The following is a 23,671-nucleotide window of genomic DNA, read 5'->3' on the forward strand; positions in this document are numbered from 1 at the left end:
CCCCTAAAATCCTTCAGTATTGCAACACAAGACTTGAATTTTTTTTTTATCAGTTCTTTCCGCTTGAGAAATGTTGAGCATATTCTTCCCTTTTGGTTTTCTGACTCTAGGTCTTTGCACATTTCATTATCATACTTTACCTTGTCATCTCAAGCTGCCCTTTGAAAACTTTCATTCAACTCTTTTACTTCATGATTTTTTCTATTCACCTTGGCTACTCTGCACTTAAAAGCAATTTTTAGAGTCTCTGCTGACATCCACTTTGGTCTTTTCCTTCTTTTCTTTGTAATGGCCCTTTACTTTTTACATGTATGATGTCTTCCCATAACTCTTCTTGTCTTCAGTTATTAGTATTCATTGCATCAAATCTATTTTTGAGGTGGTCTCTAAATTCAGGCAGAATGTCTTCAAGGTTATACTTTGGCTCATGGACATGCTTTGGTTTTCTTCAGCTTCAGCTTGAATTTGCACGTGAGTAATTGGTCTGGCTTTGTCTTGACTGATGATATTGAGCTTCTCTATTTTTCCCTTCACAGATGTAGTTGATTTGATTCCCGGTGTAATCCATCCAGTGAAGTCCAAGTGTATAATCATTGACTGTGTTGTTGAAAAAGGTATTTCCAATGAATAAGTCATTAGTGTTGCAGAATTCTATCATGTGATCTCCAGCATTGTTTCTGACACTGAAGCCATGTTTCCCAACTACTATTCTTTCTTCGTTTCCAACTCTCTAATCACCAGTAATCATCCATGTACCTTGATTGCATGTTCGATCAATTTCATACCACAGTAGGTCGTAAAAATCCTCAATTTTTCCATTTTTGATACTCGTGGTTGGTGCATAAATTTGAATAATAGTCCCATTTACTGGTCTTCCTTGTAGGTATATGGCCGTTAACCTATTACTGATTTCAAAATATTCTTTTCAATGATGAATGCAATGCCTAGCCTCTTAAATTTGTTGTTTCTGGCATATAGATCGTATGATTGTTGGATTCAAAATGGCTGATACCAGTCTACTTCAGCTCACTAACTGCTAGGATATTAGTCTTCAAGTGTTCCATTTAATTTTTGACGAATTCCAATTTCCCTTGACTCATACTTCATACATTCCGTGAATGGATGTTTGCAGCTGTTACTTCTCATTTTGAGTTGCCCGTTAGCAAATGAAGTTCCTGGAGGCTTTACTCCACTCACATCATTAAGGTTGACTCTGCTTTGAGGAGGCTGCTCTTTCCCAGTCATATTTTGAGCACCTTCCAACCTGAGGGGCTCATTTTCTGGCACTCTATCAGACAGTGTTCTGTTTCTGTGCATAAGGCTTTCATTGGCTAATTTTTGGAAGTAGATTGCCAGGCCCTTCCTAGTCCATCTTAGGCTGGAAGCTCCACTGAAAACTGTCCACCACAGATGACCCTGCTGGTATTTAAAATACCGGTGGCATAGCTTCCATCATCACAGCGACATGCAAGCCACTATAGTACTATGTCAAACTGACAAATGAGTGGTGACCTCAGGGGTAAAGTCCCTTAATTTCGTAATTGTTTTTGGTGGGAGGGTTTAATATGATAAGGTTACTCAGTTATGGCTGGATTTATCAGTCTTATTTGTAAATCTTGCCAATCTGATACAATCTAGAGGTGAGATCCTTTAGAAGATGAGTAGGATTTGAATAGACAGAAATGACTTTTGCAGAAGGAGAACCGTATGAGAATAAGCATGCTGGGGACAAATTAAAAAGATTAATGTGAAGCAGGGTTAGTATACAAGTTTTACTTTATTCTCTGTCTCTTATTCTCTCTCTTATTCATCTTTTTAAAAAAACAGACCTGTTGTGGTTGAGTCAATTCCAACTCATAGCAACCCTATAGGACAGAGTAGAACTGCCCCATGGGGGTTCCAGTGAGTGGCTGAGGGATTCATACTGCCAGCATTTTTGGTTAGCAGTCTGTCTTAGTCATCAAGTGCTGCTATAACAGAAATACCACAAGTGGATGGCTTCAACAAACAGGAGTTTATTCCCTCACAGCCTGGTAGGCTAGAAGTTCGAATTCAGGGCATCATCTCCAGGGAAAGGCTTTCTCTCTGTCAGCTCCGAAGGAAGGTCCTTGTCATCAGTCTTCCCCAGGACTAGGTGCTTCTCCATGCAGGAACCTCAGGTCCAAATGATGCACTCTGCTCCCAGTGTTGCTTTCTTGGTGGCATCTCTCTGTTCACTTCTCTTTCCTTTTATTTCTTATAAGATAAAAGATGATGCAGGCCACACTCTGGGGAAACTCCCTTTACATTGGATCAGGGATGTGACCTGGTAAGGGTGTTACATCCCACCCTAATCCTATTTAACATAACTCAGTCTTGCCTCATCAACCATAGGCAGATACTAGGAAAAATGGAGGACAACCACAAAATGCTGGGAGTCATAGCCTAACCAAGTTAACACATACTTTTGGTGGACACGATTCAATCCATGACACAGCCGAAGCTCACCATAGCTCTCAACCACAGTGCCACCAGGGCCCTAGTGGCATCTTTAGGCTTATTTAATTTCTGTCTTAGGATGGGAACTTTCAGTAAAAGCTGAGTTAAAGATGGCAGTGGGGGTGGGGGGGTAGTTGAGTCCCAACCTGAGAAATAAAAAATGATGACGGAATCTCTTGGTTCTTTCATATACTAACTCAGAATAACAGTATAGACCTGCAGTTACTCTTGTAAGAACTATAATGTCTCCACATTTGTTATTTCCTCCTGCCCTCCATAATAATTAGTTATAAAACCGTTTTTAAAAACAGTATGTGTTAGTATTGGGGATGATCAAGGAAGAGGAATCCAGGAGACCCGGGGACTTGCACTCTTCAGCCAAGGTAGAATGGCAGGAAAAGAAAGCATTCAAAAGGATATAGAATCAAAGGTGGCAGTCCCCAGAGGTAAGTTGGCATCTGTCAAGGAAAAAAGAAGAACACAGGGAGTCAGTCTGTCCTTTGAAAAGAGACCTTGGGGCTGAGCAACCAAAAGGCTCATATGGTTCCTCAAGAATTATAAAATAAAATTCTTTAAATCTAAATGCTCAACCTTCTATACTGTCATTTTGGATTTTAGTTATCTGTTTACCAAAAAAGAATCCATTGATTTGGGGTGGGGGAGGGAAGTTGAGAGTGGGGAAGCAGAAATTATGTATAATAGGAAAATAGATTCAAGATGTATTTTAGAAGGTAAATTTGGTCCAGTTTGGTGATAGGCTGTGGGAGTTTGGAGAAAAAAGGAACTTGGGACTACTGCTAGATTTCTGGTTGGAAAATTGGGTATATGGTAGTGACATTTACTATGAAAGGGAACATGTGTAAAAGGTTTTGGGTAATATAAGAATATACTTTTAAATCTCTTGAGCTCGAGGGACCTGTGGAACATACAAGTGGAGTTACCTAATAGGCAGACAGGCATATGGGCTGGACCTCAAGGGGAAATCAGCCTATGGATGATAGTTGAATCGAAGGTTGAACCCACAGAGCAAGTAAGAAAGAGTCCTGGGGACTTGTGCTTTGGAAAAACACAAATATTTTAGCAGCAGATGAAATGTTTGTGAAAAAGAGTGGCAAAGAGGTAGGAGGAAAAATAGGAGATCTTGGAGGATCTAGGATCCTTGGAAGGAGTGGTCAGAGAGAAAGTTGTAACTTTAGAAGTTGCATCCTTGAATATAAATGTGATAGGAACCTGTAGGAAGGGGAAGAGGAGTTGAAGATGCTGACAAGAGAAGATACCTGGTTCTGTAGGAGGGCAGAGAGGGGTAGTGAGATCCACAGTACAGGTGATAAGATTAAATTCACATAGAAGGCTTTACCAGTTTCTCTAAAACTATTAATAAGTTGGAAACAAACTTGTAGGTTTGGTTATCTTATGCTTCAGACAGGCCTGTTTCTTTGTTAGCTGCTGTCAAGTCAGTCCCTGATTTATGGTGACCCCACGTGCAACAGCATGAAACACTGCCCAGTCCTGCACCATCACCGTGATTGGTTTTGGATTGGGTTGTTGTGATTGATAGGGTTTTCGTTCTTGATTTTCAGAAGTAGATTGCCAGGCCTTTCTTCCTCGTCCATCTTAGTCTGAAGCTCCACTGAAATCTGTTCAGCATCAGAGCAGCACACAAACCTCCACTGACAGACAGGTGGTGGCTGCACATGAGACACACTGGCCAGTAATCCAACTGGGTCTGCCTCACGGAAGGCAAGAATTCCGCCACTGAGCCACCACTGCCCCTGCAGCCAAGCCTAGCAGAACAGAAACGAAGACCAGTCCCAGAGGAAAGCCTAGATGTGGTATCTGTCAGAAGAGTGGAAAGCAAAACAACATGTTGAGCAATGGATGGGGGAAACTAGTGTTAGCCCTCTGAAGGAGCCTTGAGGCTGAGCTGCCTGAAGACCCGTTTGTTATTCCTGAACAATTATCACATTTTAAAAAACCGAATTTTTAAATCAAACATTAATTCATATTGCGTTTTAGGAATCTGGAAACAGAAGAAACCCGTTCGTTTGGAACTGGAGGATTCCTTTGCATCAGATACTAAAATGAAAGAACCACTGTTAGATAGTGAATGTGACAAGGTGATGGCTCCACAGCTGCGGCAGCTAGATGAAATTAAGACAGAACCGGACAGTGATCAAGTAAATATTTTGTCTTATTTTCTTCTTTCTAGAGCAGCATTCAGTTGTAAATTTTAGCTACGCAAATGCTAGTTTATCGGTTAAAATACTTAAATCTTTATCTTCCCCAAAGCAGTTGATCAAATAATACAATATATATAGTGTATATATAGTGTTAAGGAACATAATGAGTATATGCAAGAAAAGGATTTGAGAGAACGTACTATGTAAAATTGGGCTTTTGAAGAGGTAATAGAATTGCTTAGAATGTTACGGGACCAGCTGAAGTTAACATTTTTGTTTTCATTTTTCTTAACTTGAAACAAGGCAAGTAACTAATGTTTTATGCAACTACCTCTACCAAGTAGTGGAGTAAATTTTAAATTTTTTAAAAATATTTTTCAGGTGTACAATTCAGTGATACGAATTACACCTTCTCCCCACTTATTGACATGGTTTAGGTTCCAAAGACCAGGTTGTTATGTGAAAATTGGTATTATGCAAAAATGGAGGATAACCACATCAGATCACAAAATGGAGGATGCCTATGCCATTATATAACTGCCAAATTATATCATTACATAACCACTAAACCACAGAGAATCATGGTGCAGCTAAGCTGGCACATAACCTTAACCATCAAAGCCAGCATTATTCTTGCCTCCCACTTCAGCGTTTGTTACTGCTAAATGTATGTCGTTAATATGCAAAATAGTCAGATATTACATTTTTTACTGTTGTCGTAAATACAAAATATTGGGTAATGAGATAGTTGATAAGTGAGGAGAAGGTGTACATTAATCATGTTGTGCAACTATCACCCATAATTGTTGCCAAATTTCCTTTCACCATAAACAAAAACACACTGCTTCTTAAACAATGACTCCTCCTTTTGCCCTCCCTCCTGCCCTTGGTAACCACTTGGTTAACCACTTAACCAAATAAATTTGGGGCTCTTATACATCTGCCTATTCTTATTTCACATAAGTGAGATCATACATTATTTGGCCTTTTGTGATTGATTCATTTCATTGAGCATATTTTCAAGGTTCATCCATGTTGTAGCAGGTATCAGGACTTCATTTCTCTTTATGGCTAAATAGTATTCTATTTGGAGCCCTGGTCTTCTATCGTGTGTATGTTTGTCTGTTCATCTATTGATGCACATTTAGGTTGTTTCAACCTTTTGACTATTGTGAATAGTGCAGCAGTGAAATTGGTGTACATGTGTCTGTTTTTGTCACTGCTTTTAGGTCTCTCGGGTGTATACCTAGGAGTGGAGTAGCTAGGTCTTAGGGTAGTTCTGTGTTCACCTTTTTCAGGAATCGCCAAACCTTTTCCACAGCAGCTGTACCATTTTGCATTCCTACCAGGAATGGATAATGGTTCCAATTTCTCCTTGCCAGCATTTGTTGTTTTTCTTTTTTTTTTTCACCTTAGCCATCCTGTTTTGGTGTTCTGTCCAGCCAGTTCTGACTCATAGCAACCGATAGATAGCCATCATAGTAGAAGTGAAATGGTATCTCACTGTGGTTTTGATTTGCATCTCTGTAATGACTCATGACTTTGAGCATCTTTCCCTGTGCTTGTTGGTCATTTGAATAGCCTCTTTGGTGAAATGTCAGTTTAAGTCATTTGCCCATTTTTTGATGGGGTTGTTTGTCTTTTTGTTAAATTAGAAAAGTTTTATATATTTTGTGGATATTAGGGCCTCCTCAAGTATATGGTTCCCCAAAATTTTCTCCTAATCTGCATAGGTTGTCTTTTCACTTTTTGATAAAATCCTTTGATGAACAAAATTTTTTAATTTTTATGAAGTCCAATTTATATATTTTGTCTTTTACTGTTCATGCTTTTATCATATTTTATAATCCATTGTTAAAAACTAGGCCCTGCAGCCATGCCCATATACTTTCTTTAAGAATTTTATAGTTTTAATTTTCACATTTAGGTCTTTGATCCATTTTTAATTGGTTTTTGTGTGTGGTGTGAGGCATGGATCCTGATTCATTCTTCTGCAGGTAGAAATCCAGTTTTCCCAGCTACTACTTATTGAAGGGAAACCCTGGTGGCATAGTGGTTAAGTGCCATGGCTGCTAACTGAAGGGTCAGCAGTTCAAATCCGCCAGGCGCTCCTTGGAAACTGTGGGGCAGTTCTACTCCGTCCTATAGGGTCGCTATGAGTCGGAATCGACTCAGCGGCACTGGGTTTGGCTTTTTTATTTATTGAAGAGTACATTTTAAATTATCAAAACTTTTTTCTTTATGATTTTTTTTAATCCAAATTAGTTTTATGCTTAAATATTATTAAACTCTTTTAGACATATCACATGCTAAAGAGCATATAAAGGATAAGTAGACTTAAGCTGTGAGTATTTTGTAGTAGGTAGGGCCACATTTCCTTGAAATGTTTGTGTATGCACCAGTTGAAATTTTTAATGAGAGGAAAATCATAAGTCAGACAATTTAGTTTAAATTTATTCATAGTATTCTGTTTTAGAAATAGTCTCAAGTAGATCCGTATTAAGTAGAGTATGACTCCCATTGGTTGGTGAGTTATCAGTCCACTTCTAAATGTGTGCTGGGAATGTTATCCGTCTAGGAAATACTGTTGCTTACTCAAACCATGGTCATTCAAGCATATAGGTCAAGTTTAGATATGCTGGCCATGAGATTGCCTGCTGCTCTGAAAAATCCTCTTTTGTAATGACCCTGCAGCCCAATCTAAAAATTTGTGTGTTGAAGGCCTTAAGAAGATAATTAGCTACTAAAGATTAGAACAAGGAAAGAAAAATAGGTATCATTGAGCATTTCTTTGGTTTATTGGTAGTGGCTACTGAGGGACTATTTAAAAAAAATTCTGAGGTCACATCTGGGTATGATAGAAAATAATGTAGTGATTGGTGTTATCAGCGAAGGACACCAAAAAGGGTATTGCTTACCTGTCTACCATGGTTCATTCAATTCAGTTCACTAAACAAACTTGAGCATAATTTATCACTTTCTGTTGAATGACCGGTTGTCTTAAATACATTGTATTCATTGTTTTCAACTCTCTTTTTAGGAATATTTTCAAGCCCAACAGCCCAGAATTCAGGAGAGTGACCTGAAAATGAGCACTGCATTTTCAGACAGTGGTAACAAAATTGTTTTAGTTAATCATATTTATTCTGGCTGATATATTCTACTTTTTCAGAATGCCTCTGAATATTGCATTATTTGTGTTGGATTTCAAGTCCAGATGAATTACTTCTAAAAAAAAGTAAAAGAATGCATACTTAATTTTATGTAAATACTAATTTTTCCCTTTGTGTTTTGTTTTTATAGCTTCACAGTTGACTACAGGCATTCAGCTTTCTCTGGCATCATCTGGCATGAACAAAATGCTTCCTTCAGTTTCATCCACAGCTATTCAGATTTCCTGTTCTGGTTGTAAAAAAATTCTCCAGAAGGGGCAAACTGCTTTTCAGAGAAAAGGGTCTACTCAGCTTTTCTGCTCCACGCCGTGCATCACTGAATACATTGCATCTGCCAGTTCACCAGCTCCTCCCAAGAGAACTTGCTCAAACTGCTCCAAGTATATAATTCTAAATTACGCTCCCTTTTACTTCCCTACCTAGATCTTGATCAGAGTCTTGGATGTAATTTTCTACATTTTCATTTTTTCTGAAAAAGTGTCACTTTGGTTTAATGAAAAGAAGCTGCTTTTGCTTTCAGTTCCTCTAGTAAATTCTTCAGAAAAAAACTTTTCTACTAGTTGAGAAGTTTTCAGAAATTAAAGTATGAAGAGCTCTGTTTTTCCTCACTTTATGTAATGTGGCTTCCAAAACATATTTCCTATTCTTTTCAGTAGAAATTCTCTGTAAGTAGAATGAATGTATGTCCGTTCTATTTTATCATTTAACTTACAGGCAACAACTACTCAAAAATTAGTCATTTAATGATTATTTTGGATCTTCCAAGGTATAAATAATATAATGATTTTCTTTTAATGATAATTCTTTTGAAAAATTGAATAGTCATAGATAAACGTGTGTGTGTGTGTAATCTTTTAAAGATTTCTGTAAGGGGTCTTTTTTGCTAACGTTTTTTTTTAACATATGTAAGGCAGTTTAGATGCAGAAAAAGGAAGTAGTGACTCCACTTAAGTTCATAATGAATTGCACCCACTCCTCACTTTTCAACATGTTTAGGATCCAAAGACCGGGTTATTATGCAAAAATCAGCATTATGTAAAAATGGAGGATAACCACATCAGATCACAAAAAGGAGGATGACTGCATCATTACACTGCCAAATTACATCATTACATAACTGCCAAGCCACTGAGAATCATGGTCCAGCCAAGCTGACACATAACCTTAACCATAACAGCCAGCGTCACTCTTGCCTTGCACCTCGGTATTTGTTACTGCCAGACGTGTTGTTAATGCCCCAAATAGTCGGAGAGTAGATTTTTTACTATTGTCATAAGTGCAAAATGTTGGATAAAGAGATAGTAGGTGTAGTGAAAAATGTCCAGAACTTCTACCTCTGCCCTGATGAGATGTATAGGCTTTGAAAGTCCTGTAGTAATGTAATTCTCAGTTGTCACTGAATGCTAATGGTAATGCTAAATTTAAATTTTGCTTCTAAATGTAATGAATCCGTTTAAAATACTGTTTTGGAATCTGATTGCCGTAATTTGAATCTTGCCTTCTTCACTTGCTATTATTTTGTGATCCCTGAACAGCTATAGGAAACCCTGGTGGCTTAGTGGTTAAGTGCTATGGCTGCTAACCAGAGGGTCGGTAGTTTGAATCCGCCAGGCGCTCCTTGGAAACTCTGTGGGGCAGTTCTACTCTGTCCTCCACGGCACTGGGTTTGGTTTGTTTTGGTTTTTGAGTAGCTATATCAGCATCATCTGGGAGCTTGCTAGAAATGTAGAATCCCAGGTCTCACCCAGCCCTCCTGAGTCAGAATCTGCATGTTAACAAAATCCTCAGGCAACTCATACATGCTAAAGTTTGAGAGGCACTGAGAACTTGTTTTGTAGTATTCCCATCTCTTTTCTTAAATGTTCATAAGAATTATGACAATTAAATAATACATTTAAGTGACTAGAACAGTATTGGCAAATAATAAAAACTGAATAAATGTTAACTATCACTGTTATTCTCTTGAACTCACAAACCTTTTTATGGGTTGTTTCAGCTTCTCGTCAGGCTGCTGCTTCAGATGTTATCCGTTGTTTCAAGTCTTACCCCCTGAACTCTGCTTACCGTTCTCTTCTGCTTTTTCAACCCTTTGATACTATACTATGTCTTTTCTCTTTTTTTGCTGTGGGCTGTATGCCACCCTCATTACTTCAGCCTGCTTTCTCTTTCTGCAGAATCATAACATTGGAAGGTATCTTAGAGATCATGCAGTCCAAGCCATTTCGTTTGGTTTGGAGAAAAATGAGTCCCTGAGAAGTTAAGGTGTTATGTTGCTGTGCTGAGAGTTTTCCCTGTACGTATCTTCAGCAGGTCTCCCAAACAGATTGAAAAAGGCTAAAGCAGGGAAGATGTGGTTTGTAAACTGTTCCTTAAGGCAAAGCTATCCAATATGATCAAAAACAGAAGTCAAGTTTTAACTTTGGAATAAAATTCTTTTTGATAAAAAATAGTATTTTATAGGTTGGGGGAAGGATGGTAATAACACACAGGCTATGAGAGGCCATCCACTGTTAAAAGTAACTTGTGTTTTTCTCAAAACATATTTTTATTCCACATTCATTAGCCTCTTGTACTCATCTGTAATTCTGAAGATTTTAGTTAATCTTCTGTTATTGTTGGAGTTTCTTTTATAGCAATGATTGATTTAAAATTTGTTTTGTGCTAACGACACTGTCATTCTATTTCCTAAGCCAAGTGAAATAAAGATTGTTTTGAGGATGACATTTTAAATCTTGTTTCAAAGGTGATTTTTTTTTCTGAGAGTGATATATTCGAGAAGTGTCATTCCTAAATTTTAGTATCCCAAACGGAACCAACACAGATCTAGTTAAGGCCAAAACAGGCCCATCCACTAAAACTCTCACACTTGGTTCATTGGTAGAACCGTTGTTCAGACCTGTACTCAGAGTTTGCTTAAGCTAATTTTAGGTACTTCTAACAAGATTGATTTTTTTTAACGTTTTGTTTCTAAGACCTTAGTAGATTAGAAGCCAGCAATCTAGCATGCTTACAGCAGTATTTCTTCTGCTTACCTTCCTGTCTGACTAATTTCTTTGTACCTTAAAAGTCTGCCTTAAATATCTTCACCGCTTATCTACTTCCATACCATTCCTCCCTCCCCTTTTACCACCAAAAATTATTTGTTCCTTAGTCTGTGTTTTTGTAGTATAGTGTTTATAACTCCTAAGGTATTGATCATAATATAGCAATGTTTTTTAAATTTCTGTATTGCCCTGTTAGACTGTAAGCCTCTTAACATTAGGTACCAACTTGTACTCATCTTAAATCCTCAAGGCCTAACGCTGCCTGGTACAGAGTGAATTCTAGAACAATTTTTGCCAAGTGAAATGCAGGGACAGCACAACTCAAGCACTGTGAATAGAGCTATTTTTTTTTTTTTTTAATTTATTTTGTTATCGTTGAGAATATACACAGTAAAACACCAATTCAACAGTTTCTACATGTACAGCTCAGAGACATTGATTATATTCTTTGAGTTGTGTAACCATTCTCACCCTCTTTTTCTAAGCTGTTCCTCCCTCATTAACATAAACTCTTTGCCCCCTAAATTTCCTCTTTCAAGTTACTCTTGTCAGTTTGATTCCATATAAATAGATCTTCAAAGAGCATAATACTCAAAGCAGACATTCTTTAGTAGTTAAGCTAAACTACAGTTTGGTTTTAAGAACTTCAGGGGATATTTTTTTATTTAAGATTTAAAGGTTGTCTCAGAGTAGTAGTTTCAGGGGTTCATCCAACCTCCATGGCTCTTGCAAGTCTGGAGTCCATGAGAATTTGAAATTCTCTTCCGTATTTTCCCTCTTTTGTTCAGGATTCTTCTATAGAATCTTTGATCAAAAGGTTCAGTAATGGTAGCCAGGCACCATCCAGTTCTCTGGTCACATGGCAAAGGAGGCAGTTGTTCGTGGAGGCGTTTAGTCGCACATTCCATATCCTTCTCCTGTTCCTAACTGATAGAGCTATATTTTAAGCTAGTAAAATAACTGATGTTGTGATAAGGACATTAATCTGTTACTTTCAGTACCATTTGTTGAAGAAGACTGAAAGTTCGTAATTCCCTAAAAAATTGAAATGTTAAAGTAGTGTTAATTTCAGGAGTATTTCATTTAGAAAACTATTATCTTGAAAGACTGATATCCTGAGGGTTCTGCCATATATTTTGGTATTTCCTTTAGCAGCAGTTCTTAAATTTTCTGGTCCCTGGACCCTTTTACACTTTTAAAAATTATTAAAAACTCTGAAGAGCTTTAGTTTATGTAGGTTATATTTATGAATGTTTCCTGTGTTATAAAATGAAAAATAACCATTTTTTCCAAAACACAAATTTAATGAGAAGAGTAGCATTGTTTTATTAGTTCTGCAAACCTATGAGTGTCTGGCTGAATTCTCCTATCTGCTTGTTCTATTTGTTGTGATATGTTGTTTTGGTTGAAATCTGTGAAGAAAACCTGGCCTCATAAATCTGTAGTTGGAAAAGGGAGAAGAGTGTTTTCATAGCCTTTTCAGATAATTATGGATGTTCTTTGGTACTACACCAAAAGACATTTAGTAGTTTCTTAAAGGTTAGCTGAAATGTAGAATCTGAAACCTTATCAATGAGCTTTTTGTACTCTATTACATTAGAATCCATTGGCCTCTCTTGGTCTTTGAGTACATCTTTCAGCCATGTATGATTTTTGCCACGCCACGCTGCGGTCCTTTGAGGAGTGTTGGTTCACTGGGGTTTGCAGATCTTCCCGAAGCTGACACATTTCATTATGCAGCATTTTTAAAGTCATATTTGTTAACACCAGCAGTCTCGTCAGAAAGGTCTTTTAAGTTTTGGGAAGCCAGCAAGCTCAACGTGGCAGATAAAACTTTCTCAAAATTCAAACTTTCACTTGAAAGCTCAAATTTTATCATTGGTAGCAAATACTATCAACTGTTTTACTTGAAGTAACTTTCTCACTTTGTTCATTTTTAAGAAAATGTCTGCCATATACCCATTTCTGAAAAAGTTGGTTTTTGTTAGTTTTTCCATCAAGTAAACATGTTTCATGAAAAAAGCATCTAATATAGTTTGCAACGACTCCTGTTCCCATATGTGCTTTTTACATGAGACAATTATTGTACTTCAGTGTTAGTTAAAAAGATGTACACTCAAGGATCAAGGCTTAATTAATAATTTTTACTACTTCATTAAGGCCATTCTTAAGAAAAACTGGCTTTTTTGTTTGTTTTACTGTGAATGCATAGTAGTGAATAATACAAGTACTAGTACATTTTGGTGCCACTGGTTTGATCTGTGCTAAGAGTGGCAATTTTACACACCGTGGCTTTTGTACAATCGGTTCAAATGTCAACACAGTGAAAAAGACAGATAACATCTTAATATTATTATGAAAATAGTTTTGATCTCATAGACCGTCTGAGAATATATGAGGGAAACCCAGGGTTTGCAGACCATTCTTTGAAATTTCCTGTCCTATAGATGGAATCCTATAGATTGCAAAGTTGCTCAGGTTATTCATGCATGTAATTTCTCATCACCACTCTGTTACTACTAGCAACAACTAATACAGACTAAATGCATTGCCATTGAGTTGATTCTGACTCACAGTGACCCTATAGCACAGAGTAGAACTACCCCATAGGGTTGTTTCCAAAACTGTAAATCTTTATAGAAGCAGACTACCACATCTTTCTCCCAAGGAGTGGCTGGTAGGTTCAAACTGCCAACCTTTTGGTTAGCAGCCGAACACTTTAACCACTGCACCACCATTGCTCCTTAATGCAGGTTAGGTGGTCCTTAAAATAGCACTTTCAGATATGTTTTATAATTCCTACTTTATAGATGAGGAAATTCACATTGAGAGAGTATAAGTGACTTATCCAAGGGTTCTTAATACAAGTGATAGGTTCTCTCTAAGGCTGAGGTTCTCCCTACTATTTTGTAGTTTGTTGGGTACATTGAACAGCAAGGAAGAGGGATGATTGAGGGAGAGATTTAGCTTAGGAAGAGGAAAGAATTGTAATTGTGATGGAAGTGTTTAATGGTGCCCTTGTTATTTTATTTTTAGAGAAATTTTAAGTCAAAAGGATGTGATCAGTGTTCAGCTGGAAGATACTACCTCTAGCAAAAATTTTTGCAGCCAATCTTGTCTTTCATCATATGAAGAAAAAAGAAAATTATTTGTTACCGTATGTAGTAATAATAAGATTTTAACCAAATGCAGCATGTGTCAGAAGACTACTGTTGTAAGTTGTCATTTTTTTAATCTTTAGGAACGTCTGTGATTCTGCATTAATATCAGTTTTTGACTGAGTTTTTTTTTTTTTAATTCCTAGATTCAGTATGAAGTAAAATACCAGAACGTGAAACATAGCCTTTGCAGTAATACCTGCTTTTTAAAGTTTCACTCTGCTAACAACCTTGTCATGAACTGTTGTGAGAACTGTGGGGTTTACTGTTATACTAGCTCTAGTTCATTCCACATACTTCAAATGGAAAGACAGTCCCAGTACTGTAATAGTTTAAGGAATATTACAGCATACAAGCAGGTATGAATAAAGATACATTGCTGAAAGTGTGAACTATGCCATTTGAATTGACTGCTTAGGATTGAAATGAAAAATAGAAGCTTCTGTTCCTTCCTTTAGCTGGCTTATAAGTGGCTGTACTGTAGGAACATGTGGGGATATAGATTTTGGCTCATTGGGAATAATTGTGGGTTATGAGTTGGAATCGACTCGAAGGCAATGGTTAATGGTGGTAAGATGATGTGGCACAGTGGTTAAAGCAACTGCTAACTGAAAGATTGGTGGTTTGAAACCACCAGTGGCTCCGCAGGAGAAAGATACATGGCAGTCTGATTCTATAGAGATTTACAGCCTTGGAAACCCTATGGAGTTGCTGTGACTCAGAATCAATGGTAGTGGGTTGGGTAAGATGATATAGAAGATAAAATAGAAGACTTTTGATAGTTTTTTCTTACATAAGAATTCATGATAAATGCTGGATGGAGATTTTCCTAAAGAATCTCAGGATGATCATCTTACCTTGAAGGAAAGGCAAGGAAGTAGAAGCCTGTTTATAAACTACAAATAAACATAGCAGAAATAACACTAGTCTACTATAAGACCTACCCATAAAAGTGATTTAATTCTATGGGTTTAACCCTAGTCACATGCTTTTTCTGAACTAGTCATAGAAGGAAGTAAACCAATGAGAAATAAGCGCTTTCTTCTGATTGGAGAGCCTTGGGTGGGTACTTCTGAGAGCAGAGAGGCTTTGGTGGACTAAATGAGATGAACACTATTAGTGGTCTGACCCCTTTCATGGTGGGGCTGTCATACGCCTTACTTGTTCAGATGATGCTTTGAGACCCAGTTCTATTCCTGTAAGTTCTTCCTTAAAAACAAGTAACTGAAGATGGGAGTCCCAGGGAGCCACACTTGAAGATTGTTCAATCTCTGAGCCACACCTTTTGTGGTGGAGAATGCGCCACCAGGAGATTGTCCTGCATTGGGACCAAAAATGTTAGAATGGAAGGCAGGAAAGAAAAATGCCATTCCTTCTTTTCCTCCTTTATCCTTCAATAAATAGGTTTTGTCCTATTTTTGGAGTCCTGGTGGCTCACTGGTTAAGAGCTCAGCTACTAACCAAAAGGTCGGCAGTTAAATCCACCAGCCGCTCCTTGGGAACCCTATGGGGCAGTTCTGCTGTGTCCTAGAGGGTTGCTATGAGTTGGAGTCGATTTGACAGCAACAGGTTTGTTTTTGGGTGTTTTGTCCAGTTTTTAAGAGCCCGTATTGAGTAACCAGTTACTCAGCACATGTGACGGAATAGGGCTGATTTAGGTATACCAGGTAATAAACACCACCTCATACTTTTCCCTGAATATAACATATTATATGGTAGTGATAATGAGAAAAATCCATATTGTTAGTGAGCTATAACCAAGAATTAGGAAAGTATTCAAATCTGTAAATCTAAATAAAGAGCGGCCTTTTATTTTAAAAAGTAGATTGGTGTAATTGTATTTTGGCCACACCTCCCTAATAGAGTATATGAAGTATTAGCTTTCCCATATGAATAATGAACTTAATTGTAAGTTATACTATTTTTGTTGCTTAATGTTAAATATTGGCAAATTGTTAGGGGTTTCTCAAAATGAAAGGGTAAGGTGAAATTTTCAAAATTATCCCTTTTTTATTTGTTTCATTGTTCTTTTGCCAGTCTCCTACTCTTTCACAAACAGATATTTTCATTTATCTTTGTACTTTGTGCCCCCAGAAGCAGTTCTATTCTATCATTGCCATCAATATTTTATTCTTAAATCCAGGAATGGTGGTTCCTGTTTCATTAGAAAGAATAGGTGGGAAACCTCTTAGTTTACATCCTTTTCCTTTGTGCGCTTATTGCTTACTAAATTCAACTATATTTCTTACTGCTTGGATGCCTCTTTTTTACGATATGCTTACAAGTGAGGTTAGCCTAGAAAAGCAGCAATTCCTACAATACCTCATCATGTGTGTTAAGCACCCTTTCTGGCTTCTCCTTAGCACCATTAGAAGATTTTCCTGAGCTGATGCCCAATCTGGGATTGAAGAGTGACTTATTATTATAAGACCTTTGTTTATTTATCTGGGCGTCCCTGGGTGGTACAAACAGTTAACACACTCAGCTGCTAACCAAAAAGTTAGAGATTCGTAACCACCCCGGTACCTTAGAGGAAAGGTCTGGCAATCTGCTTCCAAAAATTATGCGTTGAAAACTGTGAAGCACAGTTCCGCTCTGACGCACTTGGGGTCACCTTTAGTTGGAATCAACTCAACAGCAACTGGTTTGGTTTATTTATCCAGTTGGCTTTGATTAGCTAGGACTGTGAACATTTTCTCTGACCAGTTTCTTCATTACTTGCATATATTATTATTATTGTTAGTATAGCTGACAATATAATTTCATTTTTATTAAAAAAAAAAAAAACCCTGTTGCTGTCAAGTTGATTCCGACTCATAGCGACCCTATAAGTCAGAGTAGAACTGCCCCGTAGAGTTTCCAAGGAGCGCCTGGTGGATTCAAACTGCTGACCTTTTGGTTACCAGCCATAGCTCTTAACCACTAAGCCACCAGGGCTTCCCATTTATTAATTTCCTTCATTTTACAGTCATTGCAATTTATAGTGCCTTTTTTCTGGTTTTTACAAAGTGTTAAAAATGTGGATTCATTGACATTATTTGGAATATTTTAACTAAGAACAATGGTAGTGGGTATGTTTTTGTTTTTAACAATATGTATCATGTACCAGGAATATGAATATTATTTTAATCTCTAAACAGAAACCAGCCAAAGTACTTCCATCTGTTATTTTCAAATCACTGAAGCCCTCTGATGAAATTATTGAGACTACCAATGACTTTGGAAAGACAGAGCTTTTCTGCTCTATTAGTTGTTTCTCTGCTTACAATAAAGCTAACATGGAATCTTCTAGAGGTAATGTTTGTTTAGCAGTTGTCATAGGTTTAGTAACTAAAGGTTAGTAACTATTAAAGAAGAATGTTACTGCTTTGCATTAATTTATAACCTGGATTCATTTCCAAATAAAAGTGATTTAAAACTTGTTGCAAAGAACTGTTCTCCAATACTCTGGAGTAAAAGGAAGACTACGTCTCTACCAGAGAATTGAATATTTATTTGTAATGATTGTTGTATCAGGTTGATACAAACGCTCTTCATTTTAAGACAAAAGTTAAGAAAAAGAAATTTAGTGATACATGTCTTTAGATTAGGTCCCTGGGTGGTGCAAACAGTTAGCACTCACCTACTAACATAAAGGTTGATGGTAACATAAAGCACCATGGAAGAAAGGCCTGGCAGTCTGCTTCATTAAAGGTAATAGCCAAGAAAATCCTATGAAGCAGTTCTACTCTGGAACACATGGGGTCAGTTAGAATTGATGGCAGCGGGTTTGGTTTTGTCTTTAGATAATTTGGATCCTTTAGTAAATGAACATATTTATGTTTATATTAGTATATGTATTGAGCACCTGCCACAGGATTTGGTACATACGAGGCACTTATTCAATAAATATTGAGTTAATTCAATATTTTTATGATAAAGAATTGTTCTGTTAGATTATAGAATGTTATATCAAATTTATTCCTGCTTTGTAAAAACAAGGCCTTTGGTAACATTCACATGAAGTAGATCTAGTTGGAAGTTCACTGATAGAAAAGCACACATAATCCACAGCCAACCAAATATTTCATCCAAGAGCCTCCTGTAGTATCAGAAGTGCCATTTACATAGACTGTAGAGTGAATGGTGACCTAGAATTTGTACCCTGACTTATTACAGAAATTTCTTCAATACTAGGTTGGATACCAACCTAACTCCATTGATGTTGAGGTTTATGAAGCCCAGAAGAGTTAGAAATGACACCCTTTAGGAGATTGTATAGGAATCTCTTTTAGGTTTCTCATGGCTAATTTCACAGCAAAAATTTGCTTGTAATCTCAGCAAGCTGTGTAAAAGGACTGAGAAATTGTGTGCAAAAAGGTATAAAATGATGGGGAAGTATGAACTATCAGTTTAATATTGTTATTAATATCCTGAAGAACCTGGCTATCCCTAAATCCTAATACAAGTTACTCCAATTAGAAATTACTTAGCCAAGCAATTCCTAAAGTATTTGATATTTGTACTGTTCCTTGAAACACCTATTATTAAAGTATTTCTGATTGATTCTGCCTGGTTTATAAGAAGTCTGTTTATTTGTATCAGTAAATGTTCCCATGGTGCAAGAGGCTTCAACTGAGCTCCTTTCTCCAAAGAAAGACACAACTCCAGTTATAAGCAATATAATGTCATTGGCAGATCCTCACGGTGACCTTTCCATTGTGAACTCTGATGTCTTACAAGGTATGATTTGAAAATATTTGATGCATATACCATTTTGCCATACTTGATGAATCTGCTTGTATTCTAAGTTTTCTTTTTGTTTCCTAATGTGCAATAAGCAATTACAGTTTATGATGCTATTTTATAGATTAGTATAAGATCCTGAATTTATGCTCTAATTAATTTAACAGGTACAGTTTCTCCAGTAACACAAAATGTCATTGCAGATGTAAGTTTTCTCAGTTTTGTTTGTTTCGCTATTGTCTTCAGCATTTATATCCTTTTGAAGCTAATTGTATATATATGTCTGAATATATTCATTCCTATTTTTAACTTAAATCTCAAAAAATAGAGTAAATAAACGAAAATACTGTTTGCTATTCACATTCAATTTCCCAAATCTCAAGTTTGACTTGAAATTATTAATAAGAATGTTTAAACAGAAGTATTATTAGTCATATAGTTCCTCTGGGTTCACCTGAGCAATAAAAGTTATTTCTACTACGATTACGTTAAAAAAGCCCTTTGAACATATAATGCCTAATCTGGATTACAAATAATTATAAAGAATTGTTAATGTTCCCCCTAGTGGAGCTCCTACTGTAACTTACCTGTTCATATTACTCTGTTACTAGGATAGATCTGTTCAGTAATTTAACTGATTATTTGAAAGCTATTAAATGTTATTTTATCATTTTCTTCCAAAGATTTCTGAGAGTTTACCCAGTGAATCAAGTAGTGGTGTTGCTAATCATAGTGTGGAACAGCCAGGCCTTTCGCCATCTTCATCAGTACTCGGTCAGCATACAATTGGCTGCGATACAGAATTACAGAAAGGTAAAGTGTCAAGCCAGGGTCCTGCATACAATGTGAAATCCATGAAAATAAATGATGATGAACTATGTCAACCAAAATTTACATCCAAAGTACAAAAAGTTAAAGGGAAATCTCAAAGTATTAAAAAAATTTGGTGTTCCAATCCATGTCTGGAACACAGTGCGAAAAAGGATGTGACATTCTGTTATTCGTGCCATTTGTTCTGCCAAAAAATTTTTAGCTCTGGAGGAGAGTCATTTACAACCCAGGGAATTTCTAATTGGAAAAAAACTCTGGAAAAATTCAGAAAGCATGAAAAAAGTGAGATGCATTTGAAGTCATTGCAATTTTGGAGGGAATACCAGTTTTGTGATGAAGCTATAAATGATAATTTGTCTATTCATTCAAAAAAAATTGAGGAAAATAAAAACTATCTAAAATTTATCATTGAAAATATTCTGTTTCTTGGAAAGCAGTGTTTACCCTTCAGAGGGAATGACCAGTCTGTTTCATCTATAAATAAAGGGAATTTTTTAGAATTGTTAGAAATCAGAGCAAAAGATAAAGGAGAAGGAATATTTCGACTAATGAATTCACAAGTTGACTTCTATAATAGTTCACAAATTCAAACTGAAATTATTGAAATAATAAAGACTGAAATGTTGCAGGATATTGTGAATGAGATCAATGTCTCCTCAGCTTTTTCAGTAATATGTGATGAAACAACTGATAGTGCCACTAAAGAACAGCTTTCAATTTGTGTAAGATACCCACAAAAAACATCAAAGGCTATCTTAATAAAAGAAAGATTCTTGGGTTTTATTGATATTGGAGAGATAACTGGGACCAACTTACATAGGATTATCAAAACTTACCTAGAGCAAATTGGAGTTGATTTGAAAAACATACGTGGCCAGGCCTATGATAGTACCATTAATTTGAGGGGAAAATTTAATAAGATTGCAGCAGAATTCAAGAAGGAAGAGCCAAGAGCTTTATACATACATTGTTATGCACATTTTTTGGATTTAGCAGTCATTCGGTTCTGTAAAGAAGTAAAAGAACTCCGAAGTACCCTAAATACTCTTAGTACTTTGTTCAACACTATTCATATGTCTGGGGAAATGTTGGCAAATTTTCAAAATATTTGTAAACTAAGCCAAAACAAAACATGCAAGAAACATTCATCACAGTCATGTTGGACAGTCCATGATCGTACATTACTATCTGTGATTGAGGGTCTTCCAGAGATTATTGAAACACTGGAAGTTATATCAAGCCATTCTTCAAACACAAATTTGGCTGATGAACTGAGCAATTTGTTGACACTGGTGTCCAAATTTGAATTTATCTTTTGTATAAAATTTCTTTATCGAGTGCTGAGTGTTACAGAAATTCTTTCCGAAGAGCTACAGAGTGAAACCATGGACGTTTCTTCTTTGACTTCAAAAATAGAAACAATTTTTGAATGTTTATCATCTGAGAGAAATGATATCTATTTTAAAAGTGTCTGGGATGGAGCAGAAGAAATATGTAAAAAAATAACCTGTAAAGGTTTTGAAGTTGAAAAACCTTCTTTTCAGAGAAGAAAAGTTCAGAAAGTAATAGATCATAGTAATTCAGATAGTATGTTTTTTTCTTCTTCAACTGAAGAACAATATAAAATTAATATTTATTACCAAGGATTGGATACTGTATTGCAAAATTTAAAATTATGTTTTTCAGAGTTTGATTATTGCAAAATAAAGCAAATTTCAGAACTGTTACTTAAATGGAATGAACCATTAAATGAAGCAACAGCCAAACATGTTCAAGAATTTTATAAACTTGATGCAGATATTATCGCAGAACTTAGGTTTTATCGGCACTATGCAAAGCTCAACTTTGTCGTAGATTATGATTCTGTCAACTTCATAAATCTTGGCTATTTGTTTATTCGGCATGGTCTTCACAGTAATATTCCGGGCATCTCACAGCTATTACATACGGCTTTGTCTTGGCCAATTAGTTCAGCAAGTGCTAAAAGCTCATTTTCTGTACTACCTCGCCTTAAAACATATTTATGTCATACCATGGGACAGGAGAGGTGTAGTGACATGGCCTTAATGGCAATTGAGCAGGAATTGGTAAACAAACTGATGGAGCCTGAAAGACTCAATGGAATTGTAGAAAAGTTTATCAGTCAGATGAAAGAAATATGATGCTTGCTAATTTGAATTTACCTAAAAGAATTTTGTATTTCTATTGGAATGTTATAGTTTTTATTTCAAAATTTTTAGAAAAAAATTTTTCAACAAAACATGTAACATACCACATGGTTCAGAATTCAAGATATAAAATGATATACAGTGAAAAATTCTCTTCCCACTTTTAGCACCCAATTCTCCCTCCCTGGGGTGTTAACAGTTTCTTAAATATTCTTCCAGAAATATTTTATATATAGGGTGTTCTGCAGTGCACATTGTTCTTCAGCTTGTTCTTTCTCCTGAATATGATAGTTTTGAGATCATCTCATGTCAGTACATAGTTTCTTGATCCTTTTTTGTTTACAACTATATAAGATTTTATTGTGTGAATGTACCATAAAATATTTGGGCAGTCTCTACTTATAGATACTCTTAACTCTTTCCAATCTTTTGCTATTGTAAATAATGCTCCATTTAATAACCCTGAATATAGGTAATATTGCACATGAGTGAATTTCTATAAGATAAATTCTAAAATCGTAATTACTGGATCAAAAGAGTTGTACATTTTTATTTTTGATAGATATCAGTAAATTGCTTTCAATAGGGGTTATGTCAGTTTGCACTCCCAGGAATCTTCACAGTATTATCAAACTTTTTGATCTTCGCTAATCTCTTAGTTGAAAACTGGTATTTTAATCTCAGTGCATTTCAATTTGTGTTTCTCTTAAAAATAAGGTTGGGGATTTGTAACCTTTCACTTAAACACAATAAAAATTGAAAAAAAAGATAAGGTTGGGTATCTTTTTATTTGAGCCATTTGTATTACCTTTTTTGTGAACTGTACATTTAAACATTAAAACTCAAGTATTGCTATGTTTTTGGTTTATGAAAATGACTATATTTTTCAAATAAATAACCTCAATAGAAAGGACTCTTTTTTTTTTCCTGTCTGTATGCTTTAGAAAAGTTTAAATAACAGATTATTTTTTTGACAGAGATAGTGCTATTTATTAGGTTATAAATTTCTCTGTTTTGCTTTTATAGATGGACAAAAGGTTATTGAAAGTAAAACTGAAGGAAATAAATGAGAAAAGCTTTACTAGCTGCAGAGTTAGCAAACTGGACCCCCAGAAAGGCAGCCAGCCAGTTCATGCCGACTAGAAAAAGACTGGAGACCTTTTACCAGTGACAACATTCTACTAACCTCTTTCATCATTGTGCTGACAGTTGCCTTGTATGATGATTACCATAAAATAACTCCCATTGGTATCCAAGCTTTATAAAAAGTACCTTCTTTTTACTCAAAAAGAACAGTCAGTAGATACAGAGAAGCCAAAATGAATAAACTCAACAAAATAATATTAACAGCAGCAGCAAATCCTCTTTCTGAAGACTTCAGATAAAGTACATGTATATCGAAGTTCTATGGCTTGAAAAGGACACAGACCCACTGAGATGGTTAATTTTAATGTGTTAACCGTGGTGGCCAGTTATTTGGTAAAACCCTAGTTGCTGTTATGAAGTAGTTACATGTGATTAAATCAATTGGCCTTAAGTGAAGCAGATTGCCTTCTATAACATGAATGGACTTCATCCAATTAGTTGAAGGCTGTGAGAGCAAAAGGAGTTTCCCTAGGATGTGTTCTGCCACCAGCCTATGAGTAGATATATTGCCAGAGTTCCCTCACCCTTCCCTCTTGCCATCACCTGACCTATAAACTTTGGTAAACGGGTGTGCAGAAATCACTAGCTTGTCACCTGACCTACATGTGGACTTGCCAGCTCTCTACAACACATGAACTCATTATATCTGGGACTTCAAAATAGTATGGTGGAGTGAGGGAGTATGTGAAGGTCTAAAGCAAAAGTGGCTATGATTTGATAGTTGTTAAATTTAGATAATGGGTACATAGGGGTTCGTTGTATTTATTC

The 23,671-nt window shown here is 36.3% G+C and overlaps 1 protein-coding gene across 4 annotated transcripts in view; it reads left to right on the forward strand.

The window, feature by feature from the left end:
- Positions 1-22,542, forward strand: part of ZMYM1 (zinc finger MYM-type containing 1) — a 32,919-nt gene extending 10,377 nt beyond the window's left edge. For all 4 annotated transcript variants that reach the window (XM_049878715.1, XM_049878717.1, XM_049878718.1 and 1 more), the window contains 9 exons: positions 4,495-4,655; positions 7,699-7,771; positions 7,962-8,211; positions 13,912-14,089; positions 14,180-14,392; positions 17,174-17,327; positions 18,618-18,755; positions 18,926-18,963; positions 19,442-22,542. In XM_049878715.1, the coding sequence (XP_049734672.1) occupies positions 4,495-4,655; positions 7,699-7,771; positions 7,962-8,211; positions 13,912-14,089; positions 14,180-14,392; positions 17,174-17,327; positions 18,618-18,755; positions 18,926-18,963; positions 19,442-21,751 (3,515 nt within the window). In that variant the 3' untranslated portion in view covers positions 21,752-22,542. The remainder of the gene's footprint in view (positions 1-4,494; positions 4,656-7,698; positions 7,772-7,961; positions 8,212-13,911; positions 14,090-14,179; positions 14,393-17,173; positions 17,328-18,617; positions 18,756-18,925; positions 18,964-19,441) is intronic.
- Positions 22,543-23,671: the final 1,129 nt, after the last annotated feature.

This window comes from Elephas maximus, chromosome 3, assembly GCF_024166365.1.
Source record: "Elephas maximus indicus isolate mEleMax1 chromosome 3, mEleMax1 primary haplotype, whole genome shotgun sequence".
Lineage (NCBI taxonomy): Eukaryota > Metazoa > Chordata > Mammalia > Proboscidea > Elephantidae > Elephas > Elephas maximus.